The sequence below is a fragment of the Daucus carota genome, chromosome 8, assembly GCF_001625215.2.
Source record: "Daucus carota subsp. sativus chromosome 8, DH1 v3.0, whole genome shotgun sequence".
Taxonomy (NCBI): domain Eukaryota; kingdom Viridiplantae; phylum Streptophyta; class Magnoliopsida; order Apiales; family Apiaceae; genus Daucus; species Daucus carota.
The window spans coordinates 32054454-32066469 of NC_030388.2; the positions used below are offsets into that span (position 1 = coordinate 32054454).

At 33.6% G+C, this 12016-nt stretch overlaps 1 protein-coding gene across 1 annotated transcript; it reads left to right on the top strand.

The window, feature by feature from the left end:
- Positions 1–394: 394 nt before the first annotated feature.
- On the top strand, positions 395–7390 carry LOC108199767 (pyruvate dehydrogenase E1 component subunit alpha, mitochondrial). Its single transcript, XM_017367733.2, has 9 exons — positions 395–833; positions 1591–1968; positions 2057–2136; positions 3252–3329; positions 4828–4923; positions 5535–5606; positions 5775–5828; positions 5948–6013; positions 7034–7390. The coding sequence occupies exons 1-9, from the start codon at positions 521–523 to the stop codon at positions 7076–7078; spliced, it is 1182 nt and encodes a 393-aa protein (XP_017223222.1). The 5' UTR covers positions 395–520; the 3' UTR covers positions 7079–7390.
- Positions 7391–12016: the final 4626 nt, after the last annotated feature.

Below are 12016 nucleotides of genomic sequence, written 5' to 3' on the forward strand. Positions count from 1 at the left end.
GAAATCAGAATAAATTATTTTTATTATTATCTTGTAATTTGTGAAATTTCAAACTTTGGTATAGACACCAAGATTGATTATATGATTTTATAAATCATAATTTTATTTATATCAAACATACATTTTTAAAATAAATTTTGTAATATACATGTCAAATCATATATAAATTATATTTTTATTTATTTTAGGAAATATAATTTTAAAATAATCTCGTAATATATGTGTCAAAAAGTCGATTTTAACCGGGCATAAACTAATATCAGTTGCCTTTTCGACCTACACGACCGCCAAACAAAAACCTAACTAGACAGAATAAATTACCAGTACTTGTTGTATCAATCAAATTAATCACTCAATATTTAATTCTTTTCCCTGTTTTATACACACCCACCACTCGCAATATAAAGCAAAAGTATACAACGCAGACATATAAATCTCATTTCTCAACTCTCGTCTCTCTCTGGTCTCGACCAAACCCATCTCTCTCTCTCTCTCTCAAATCTCTCTCGTGCGAATCTCGATGGCGGCTTTATCGCGCCGGAGCTGCAATCTCCTGAAGCCTCTCCCCACGCTACTCCCCTACACCTCTCATTTCCGCCGTTCGGTCTCCACCGACTCCACGCCGTTCACCGTCGAGACCTCGATTCCGTTCACCAGTCACAACTGCGAGCCGCCGTCGCGCTCCGTCGAGACCTCCGCCGCCGAGCTGATGACGTTCTTCAACGACATGGCGAAGATGAGGCGCATGGAGATCGCGGCGGATTCGCTGTACAAGTCGAAGCTTATTCGTGGATTTTGCCATCTCTATGACGGTCAAGAGGCCGTTGCTATTGGTATATCTCACCCGCTTGTGTGTATATGTGTGTGTAATTGTTGTGTTTGGAATTAGGTTTGCTTAATCGGGTTTAATTAGAAGCTTGAATTTATTGAGGTTTTACGAAATGTTTTATGTGATCTAGTTTTAGTATATTGAGGTTATACTCTGTGTGTGTAATTGTTGTGATTGGAATTAGTTTGGTTCAATCGAATTTTGTTGTGAGTATGAATTTATTGAGCTTTTACGGGATATTTTATGTAGTCGACTGTTATCACATTGAGGTTCTACTTTGTGTGTGTATGTGTGTAATTGTTGTGATTAGGATGGATGAAATGTTTATTTTTTGTGATTGAGTTTGTCTACGTTTTGAGTGTTGATTTGTTGAGGTTTTGTTGTGTATTTGATGGAGTAGATGACGGATGAGAAGCGGTTGCTTTTAGTGTAGTCAGGACGGATAATATATATTGATGAATTAGATGACGAGCAAGAAGCCGTTGCTATTAGTGTAGTCAGGACAGATATGACGTGGGATTTATTGGATATTGTGATTGGTTTGAGTATTATTATTGTAGTTTTATTGTTTTTTTGCTGTGTATTGATGACGAACTAGAAGCTGTTGCTATTTGTGTTATAACTGACTATTTTCATATTATGTATATACAGTATATTGTGTTGTATGTTGTGTAAATGAATCTGTAAGCACTAATCTACAAGGTTTAAGTGTATGGTTAACTGTATTTTGTTGATGAAGCCGATATTTAATATTTGTTTAGGTATGGAAGCTGCAATTACGAAAAAAGATTCAATTATTACTGCGTATCGTGATCACTGTATATTTTTGAGTCGTGGAGGAACTTTAGTTGAGTGTTTTGCTGAATTGATGGGGAGAAAAGACGGTTGTTCGAAAGGGAAAGGAGGCTCTATGCATTTTTATAAGAAGGATAGTGGTTTTTATGGAGGACATGGAATCGTTGGTGCCCAAGTTCCTCTAGGTATCGGATTAGCTTTTGCTCAGAAGTATAATAAGGAAGATCATGTAAGTTTCGCTTTGTATGGAGATGGTGCTGCAAATCAGGGACAATTGTTCGAGGCGCTTAATATGGCTGCTCTTTGGGATTTGCCTGCAATTTTGGTTTGCGAGAATAATCATTGTATGTGTTTTTTTATTGTAGTTGGTTGTTTCTAGTTGGATTAATTTTTTGAATAATGTAATTGAGTTAATTTGGTCTGTTTGTGCAGATGGCATGGGTACTGCAGAATGGAGAGCTGCAAAGAGTCCTGCTTATTACAAGAGAGGAGATTATGTTCCTGGTTTGAAGGTATATATGGTTATATATTGTTAGTTTTTGGTAGATGATGTTAATTTTGTTTTCTTAGTTTGTCTGAAGTTTCCTGAATTTGTTGTAGTGATTGTTGGATAAATAGGTAGTTGAGTGTTATATGATTGGTGCCTTTCTAGTGAAGTATATAAAATTGCAGTTTCTATATATTTTTATTAACTGCGCAGTAATGGTAGCACTTTTAGGGCTTATCACGTATGCATTTGTCTTGTGCTGATTGTGGCAGCTCAGCCACCCAGATCATGTTGTCCACTATATGAAAACAAATTCAACCGACAGTTATGTTTTACTAGACCTTTTTGTTCCATCACATAATGAACTGAAGAGAGTGGTTGTTTTCTGGTGCTTCATGACATTAATAGATGCTGCTTTTAGGGGTTTTTTTTTTTTTTTTGGGGGGGGGGGGGGGGGGGGGGGGGGGGTTGGAATCACTGAAGGGCCATGTATCAGTCACTGTAACTATAATCATAATTGATTTCTACACTTGTTGCCTTTTCAGGTATTAATTATTTAAGCAGATCATTTGTTTACAACTTTGTCGTGATATAATTGGTCCATGCTCTGTAGTTATAATGTTTATTCTCCTATTGCTCTACGTATTTACTAACTGACTGCAGCAATTATTCTCACCACTCTTTACTTGTTTCTTTGTATTTGCTTGCAAACAAAATTCTTTGCCATTGACTTTTTCCCTTAAACTCTTTAGCACCTTTCTTGATTACTTGCCACGTGCACTTGTTAAGTTTCATTTCTGATAAAACTGGAAGCAAAATATGTACTGTCAGAAAGGGATGAATTGTATTTTAAAAGCTATGTATCAAGGTTTTCTTTATTACCTTGAACTGCAGCTTTTGTTAATAAGAGTACTCGTGAGAAAGTTTTGGTCTTGGCTACTCCATATAGTTTCTTTAAGTATAAGGGAAGGGGGATAGAATCTATATCCTTGTCATGCGGGTGGTGGATCATGGATGAGCCTTTTATACTATGCTATTGTGCATCCTTTATGAAAAACATTTTATATTTGAGAGCTGATTCTTAACTTCTGATGTATATGATGTCATTCTTCAATGTGAATACTTGTTCACATCACTCAGGTTGATGGCATGGATGCTTTGGCTGTTAAACAAGCTTGTAAATTTGCCAAAGAGCATGCACTGAAGAATGGACCCCTCGTAAGTGTATTATAATTTATTTTTGAAATTGGTGTCCTTGTTTAACTATAGCAGCATATCCAATCAAAGCAATTAGTAATATATATTGATACCTGATTCAGGTTGTAGCAAGTATTACTTGTATTATGCAATAAATTATTACCATTCCTACTCATATTTATTGCATTTAAGTCAATTTTATGTGAAAGGAAGTCAACATTGGAAATAGCATATACATGGTATTGTTGAAAACCGGGTTTTAATTAGTCTTGGTTTGGAGATGTTATGAGATGATTGTTTTTTTGGGGCTGAGACGAATATATGGAGACAAAGGGAGCATTAATTTACTATTAACGCTATAAATATTGTTTATAATGTATAGTATGATCTGTATTTGTTCTTCAGTTCTTGTATGACTTAATTTTCTCCTACGCTCCCATTAATCAGTTATCACTGTTAAAAAAATAAAATGATACAGTATCCTCAAAAGTATCCATGCAACTAGAGCTTTAAAAAATCATTAAGAAACATATAGGCATGTATTTTAGTATTCAACGCGCTGGTTTTGTTGTTGACTAGTCCGATAACTAATTAATGTAACTCGGACATATGGCTTTTGGTTGTACTGTGTTTGACATGACAGTTATTCTGTGTGTGATCCTTTGACTAGAGTGAGAACACTCTGACCAGCTCAGAGACGATTTCATTGCCATGCTCCGCGTAAGTAAAAATATGAGAACAAAAAAAGGGGATATGTAAATTATTTACAAAATCATGTTTAACTTAAGTTTTATGGTTATCTTTTGCTACCAAAAGAATTTCTTAATAGATAATTTATTTTGTGTCCTTTTAGGCATGTCAAATAATAGGATAAAATCAACGACAAGTCAAGAGACTCAACTAAGTGACTAGCAGTTTGGATTAAGGCAGAAAATTTCTTATATTTTCCTCTCTAAATATTTCTGAGATGTGCAGAAAATATTCCAACCAGCTCCCCCCCCCACATTCAGGGTTCTCATTCATTTAAAACCTTTTCACTGAAATTTAGTCAATCAAGGCTTAGTATTAGATTATGTAATAACTTAATCGAATGATGAATGTTTTGTAAATTGGAATAAAATAATAGAATATCATAAATGTTGTTTTGTTTTTATTCTATAGGTTATGTTGTTCACCCAAACAGACACACATATTTATCATCATTGTGGAACTTATCCCTAGCGGACTGCTCGCCTGGCCAAACCGTCAATTGACTCGCCTTTCCTTGCTTCCACTCTCATAAGTTGCATATATGTTGAAATTGACACTGTAATACTGTAGAAAGATTATTAATAACTGTGAAGGGGCATTTGATAATGTGAGCTGAACCTGTTTTTAAACATAGTGGCTTTTCAGCACTTCTCCTTTATGCACTTGCTGCTCACATGTCAGTATGAGCATATTGATTTTTGTGTAATATTGAATCATGTCAAATGTCAGTATGAGTGTATTGATTTTTGTCCTTTGTCTCTCCATCCAGATCCTTGAAATGGATACTTATAGGTACCATGGTCACTCTATGTCCGATCCTGGCAGCACATATCGTACACGTGATGAGATCAGTGGTATTCGACAGGTTAATATGCTCCAAAAATATCTCCTTGATGTTCTTATTATGCCATGTTTGTTTATTTTGCAAAAGACAATAGTTCGGGGGTATAGGGACTAAGTGATGTTTGTATAGGGTGACAAATTTCTTGGTCCACAGACATTGCTGCCTTTGGACTGGACCTGAATGCCTTGGCAGCTAACTTAAATGTCATGCAACAAGACATGTATCGGTTTCCTTGCTAGGTCTGAGAGTGATGTTGGAAAATTAAACATTTAAGCCCTATGCCTTAGTTTTGATCTGGCATTATTGAAAGAAATTGAGGCCTTGGGATCTAATTAATAGATTAGCCATTTCATGCAGGGATGAAGAATGTGTACCATTGGGAACGATGTTTTAATCAGTTTTCAAGGTTAATGTGTCTATATCTTGAGTATTGAAAATGAATGTCTGAGAAGTTTATTTTCTTGAAACATAAGTGGCCATGTGATTATGGATGTAGTTAAAAATGTGAATATGCAAATTACTTTTTTCCTTGTTCGGCACAATGTTTGGCTTGGACGCTTGGTGTTAGGGTTATTAAGTAAACAAAATATTTACCATTTTTCTTAGAACTCAACCGCATATATTACCTGCAGGAGCGTGATCCAATTGAAAGAATACGAAAGCTAATACTAGCTCATGACATAGCTACCGAGAAAGAGTTGAAGGTAATCATTGATGTTTAGTTAGAATCTCTTCCATCACAAATCACCTTATTTTTTATATCTAGCTACTAGACTTGCTGTAATGTTCATGATCATAGTTTTGAGCTGTGCTGCCTTTGCAATATCAAAAGTGTATGATGAACTCACACGTACATTCGGTTACTTATTCAGGATATTGAGAAGGAAAAGCGAAAAGAAGTTGATGAAGCTATTGCTCAAGCCAAGGTATAAATTATGGTTTCTTCCTGTATTCTTGATGTTATGCTGATCTCATTTTAACAGTCCTGGTAGCTTTTCACACTCAAATACTAGTATTAACTTTCTATTCTTCTATTTGGTTGCAGGAAAGCCCTATGCCAGATCCTTCCGAGCTATTCACCAATGTCTACGTGAAAGGTTATGGAGTTGAGGTATAATATTATCACATTGGTTACGAACAATTATATGTTTTGTCTTTCTCGTTCTTTCCTCCACCCATCTATTGTCTTCTGCACCTCCTAGTCTTTTACTAGTATATTTTGTGCTGAAGTCGTGTTGATCTGGGTGTGTTTATGAATACATCTTATCCCTCACATGACTTCTTAGATAATTCCCCTTATATCTTTTTTTTTTCCATAATTTTCTCTGCTATAATACAAAAAAGCTCAGGAGCGTAAGAGGATTTTATTTTTTTTTCCCCAAAAGTTGTTGCCTCTCTTTTTTAACAAAAACCTCTGGAGCTCAGTGTAATATTTGGCGAATCAAACAGTTCGGCTACAATCTTCTTATACTCTTGAATGTGAACTCCAATGATAAATTATTACAAAGTTGACCCCCATATTTAAGCAAATAGATACAACCGCCTAAAGTGTCCCCATCAATATTGTTATTACAGACCTCTTGAAATAGAAATGGATCAGTCATGAGTTAACCACAAGTTTGATGAGTACCCGTACTTTTAAGAAATTCTGAAGCATACTTTGCAGTGATCCCATAGAGACTTCCATAACTCTGTTAAAGAGGAGTCATTCTATTGGTGAGGTTTAAGAATGTACTTCAAATACCTTGATTTATATGTACTGATTCCATGCTACTTAGGAAGAATGTGAAGTTTAGAATGATTCAAATACATTGCAATTATACTGATCCAGATACCTCTATTCTACATGATTATACATCACGCTGACACTTTTATCCTGGCAAAAAGTTCTTTATGCGATGTAATACTACTTGGTGCTCTTCTGGGAAGAGCCTTTAAGTGGCTTTTTTATGTGAAAGAATACATAATATTTTGGAACCCTGCAAACATTTGTGAGCTTGCTGATCCACTAGCTAATAGCATAGTGTATACGGCCTTGTGTAGGGTGTTGTACCCAGCACACCTGATATTTATTTTTCTGCGGATCTGTATTATATTATCCAAAAAATTAATTTATTTACTTGTCTGGCAGGCCTGCGGCCCAGATAGGAAAGCAGTTAAAGCTGTGCTTCCATGAGCCTCTGAGAAAATACATGAACCAACAAAATAACAAAGGAGAAATGTGAATTGTAAGAGGTTGTGTAATTGCCAAACTCTTCTGCCTGCTTACGAAGTTTTTGTTTTTTAATCATCTCTAGTAGAATGTTTGTTAGTAGTTTCGTTGATGGATATTATTTACAGTGGTTCTGTAAATTTTTTCCCCTGGGAGGTGGGGAAGAGCCCCCCAAAATATATAGGATGTTGTTCAAGAGCATTCCTCGGAGTCGCCAACTATATCATATGTAAAATGAAATTCACTTTCACATCTTATTGGCTTATGGTTACTTAAGCAGCTTGTTCGGTTAATAATATATGGTCCTAAAACCATTTCTAAATTTATGGTTTAGATTTTCCCTTGCATCTTCAGATTTGATTAGGGTTCCCTTTTATATATTTCAGATAAATAGTGGGTAGTGGTAGTAATTTCTTGAGTTTCGATATGCATGATTGGGTTTTGGATTCAGGCACATGAATGTCTACAAGACATTGATGTGCCGAGTTTATGGTTTTAATGTCCCAACTCCCATATTTACACTGTATTGAGTGAACCCAACCCGTTGTATTTTTTTGGCTAAATCTGGCCTCTTTTTTTGCTATTCAAACGCTCACAGTAGTTCCACCTATAGAAAGGATATCAAAAACCCTATTCTGCAGAGTAGATATCTGTGTCATTCAACCCTTTTTTTTTTGCCTGCTTTGTTGTAATATGAACGTGCTCTAATACAGCAGTAAATAATATTATACATTTCCTTCAGTTAAAGGGTTTAGGGTCTTTTTTACTGGCTTGAAACTTTTGAAGGTATGGAATGGAGTGCAACATGAGTCATTTTCAATTCCAAGGAAAGAATATTTCACAGAAAGCGGTCTCAACGGATAGTTTTGTTGTTTTTTCTGCATTATTATTCTTGCGCATGAGTGGCTTTGAATACATTGCAAGAATTGTTTATCACCGCCAAAGTCCAGTACATAAAAATGAAATCCATAATTGTAACTACAATCAATCTACCATTCTCTGTTTTGAAGACTGGCACACTCTGGCCTCGCTAGGTTATGAACAAAATAGAATGCAATTTTCAACTGAACAAGAGCTTCTTCAATAGGGTCGGTTATAATTGTCGGTTAAATTGGACATGTAAGATATTATGTAAAATTTGTTGAATATGTAAGACATTGTACTTAGTAGTATTGGTAGAATTTCGACAAATATAGTCATCCGTAATAGGTTGGTCATCCGTAATAGGTTGGTTAATATTATATTATAGACAACAAGAGTACGAGTTTTTCAGGAGATTGGCTAATTTTTTATTTTTGGCATGCCACCTATTTTTTAGCTAAGGGTTTTTTATGATTGAAGATATTCTAACAAATACTATTGGTTACGTCTCTAAATTTTATTATCCGGTCTACGTCTGTAATTTTAATTTTTTTTTTTTAAATTAAACTTTAGGTTTTAGTATTTGATCAATAACTTCAGGTTTTAGTATTTTTTTAATCTTTTTTTTTCAAAAAAAAAAAGTTCAGTTTCAGTGTTAAAATGTCAAAAATAAAAATTAATCAGACATCACTGAAAATCAATAATGAGAACTACTAGGTTCAAACTTCAAAGGTATGGGATGGAGTAAAAGATTAGTGTACAAATTACAATAGAGCCTTTCTTTCTTGCTGTCCATACATTACTTCCTCCTTGTCACATATCCCACGTGGGAAATACCAAATTTGGCTTTGAGCATGAAACCGTGACGGATCGACGGTTTGTCTTAATCGATAAATCTCCGGTCTCTCTGTCCATATAATTTTTTATTATTTAATATACATGCTAAATGTACATAAATAAATTTATTATTTAAACGAGAATAACTTGAATTACAACAAGACTTCCATCACTGAAACGGTGGGCCATTATGAGAATCCAATGCTTTGCACCAACCCAACAACTCCCTCCAACTCCCTATTTATTTTTACTTTTTTCTGATATCTTTAATAAACTACTCCCTCCGTCCCTTTTTACATGTTCATTTTGTTTTTCGAGAAGTCAAATTGACCAATTTTTGACTAAACATTACGAATTATCTACCCAATATTTCTAAAATCTGAAAGTTGCATATTAAAATAGACTCAATATACTTTCTAATGATCTAATTTTTATTATTTTTCTCAATTATCTAATATATGTAAAGTCCAGTTAAAATATAATCAATTTGACTGGTCAAAAGTCAAAATGGACCTGTAAAAAGGGACGGAGGGAGTAACTGCAAAGTGCAAAATACAAAATGATACCAATAAAAGCTAGGACCATAATTAGCTGGTCAGTTGAAGTGGATTCTTCTACTCCTATCGCCTTGTTTATGAGATGAAGAATTCACATCTGCATTTCACAGTCGTAATTAATAAAGATTTTTAAAAAATTCATTACTGATTACAATATAAATCTGTTATATACTCCATCATATGAAAATTTCTATAACAATCATAAACATAATATAACTCAGTATTCTAATAATCCCTGATTAACTTTTAAGAAAAATGATTGGTCTATTAATTATGCTCCGATTTGATTAAAAGTCCCTAATTTATTCAAAAATCTTCAATAAATCCTGATTAGTCAACCGATTTTCTTTATCCGATATTCAAGTCCCTATTTTCTTGTCCAGAAACATCAAAATACTAGTATGATTAATATATTCAAATTTATTAATTAATCGAATAATAATCTAATTTCAATGATTTATAATTGGTTATATTTAAATAAAAAATAAGTCTGTGACAAGAAGGAAAAAAACAGTATTCCGGACTTTGAAAGTGCAGGTATGTGTATCTTTTCACTGCATACTCTCTGTAGCCAATCACACAACATGCACATCGGGACTAAATAAATAAATAAAAAATAACCTACAGGCTACAACCAAATAACTAAAAAACGATTATCAAAAAGGATGCTTAACATAAAATAACCCGAATATTATATTAAATTAATCATTGACAAATACTTCATTAACAAGTTGGTACTCAGACCACACAACTAACACATATTTTTATTATTTTACATGAAATAACTCCACCTGACTCGCTATAATTAATTTGTAAACTCAGTTTCCCACGGTTGTTTAGTGTGCAGAAATAAAATAATACTGGAATGAACTGTTCAAGCTATTATTTTAAGCTTTCGAGTTTTGGTAGTTGAACCGGATGTTAAATAAAATCAACTAGACACGCCCACTCTTCTTTACATATTCTTGGCCTTTGTACTCAAATGTCGGTGATTAGGTTAATTTTATGTTTTTAATTATCTTAGTTAGGTTTTTGTAAATATCCGCTTTTTGAGAATATGAAGGTATAGGGACTTTTAATTTAAAATATGTGTTTATTACTTATGAGGAAGAAAATTATCTATAAATAAAAAGAATTTTTTTAATTTGTATATTGAGAATTTTTTTGTATATACAACTCATCATGTATAAGAATTATACCAATAAATAATTTGTGACGTGTAAATTGAGAGGTCGGGCTTTTAAACTCACACAAACAGCGTCATAATTTTAAGAGTCGGAAAAAAAACCAGGCTGAAATGTTGAATGTGACGGTGGTACCTTGTTTTTAATTGTTTAATGTACAGAGTATTGAATTAAAAAAAAAACTGCAAGTTATCCAGAGAATGTGTTTGATCAGTGATCCGTATCATTATTAAGATTATTATTGTGGCTTCATATAGTAATGGAGAAGCATGTTCTTGGCCAAAAATGGTCAAGAATTAAGAGCCGTGAAGTATGGATCTTTGCATGTTTAGCATTTTGATTTCATCACCTGCAATTCCCTATGCAAAATTTAGTGTAAACAAGGAGCAGTAGTCATTTATATTACTCCTAAATTTGCCTAATTAAGGGAGGTTGAACCGTTGAAAGATGAAGCGGGGATTCATTCGCCTGCATAGTTCAAAGGAACATGCATTGACATTTTCTTGAGCCGTGAAAGAGCATATTCGAGTCTAGCTTTGTTTGATTCTGAGTAGAAAATAATTTCCGATTTTTAACTGCATGAAAAATAACGTTCAAGATTGTCCTGATAATAATAAATTATATATAGTTTATTCTTCAACAATTCGAGTTGAGATACGATAAAGAATTTTTATATAATTTTACTTTCTCCATTACAAGTTAGATTATTAGATTTAGAATAAAAGGGGTGGTTTGGGTAGGCGTAAGAAAATGCTTCAAGTAAATAATTAAGACTTATAAGTGATTAAACTGTTTGAGACATAAGTAAAAATTCCGAAACAAAGAGACTGTTTGAGTGAACTTAGAAAAAAACAATATTATAGCTGAACACTCGAAGGGTAGCGGCTGCGGGTTCCTACGTAAAAAAAACAAAAAGTTGAAGTAGGTGTAACAATCTATATAATGAAGTTAAATATATAATTATTTAATCTCAAATCTTTTATCTTATTTGACTTTTTTGTGATCAAGTTGGCCAAATATTACATATATAATATAAATAAAAATGTAATAAAATGTGTACTGCTAAAAAATATATTTTCATCAATTTAGAGTGTAATTTTAAAATTTTGTAAATTATACAAGATAAATGTTAGTCAAAATTCAGTCATCTAGTCATAAAAAAGTTAAATAAGAAAAAAAATTCCATTTCAGTGATGTTGATTTAATGTATATGAAACATAAAAATTAGTTAGATAGTAACTAAAGCACATGTTGTTTACTAAAAAAAACTTGAAAAGAACATAGACCATGTTTTTAATTTTCATTAAGATTAAGCAAAAACACAAAGTAGCTGCAAATTGTGTAAGAGGAGAAAGGAGCACGTGGGTAGGTCACGTGGCAACCAAGTCATCGACGACCAGCCAACTAAGTTGTGTGAGTAATCAATCTGGCAAGACGTCGACGTCAGTCAGTATTTACATTAC

Coding starts and splice junctions, on each gene's coding strand:
- LOC108199767 (XM_017367733.2), top strand. CDS start 521: ATGGCGGCTTTATCGCGCCGGAGCTGCAATCTCCTGAAGCCTCTCCCC. Junction 3,330..4,827: donor CACTGAAGAATGGACCCCTC/GTAAGTGTATTA, acceptor CTCTCCATCCAG/ATCCTTGAAATGGATACTTA. Junction 5,607..5,774: donor CTACCGAGAAAGAGTTGAAG/GTAATCATTGAT, acceptor TTACTTATTCAG/GATATTGAGAAGGAAAAGCG.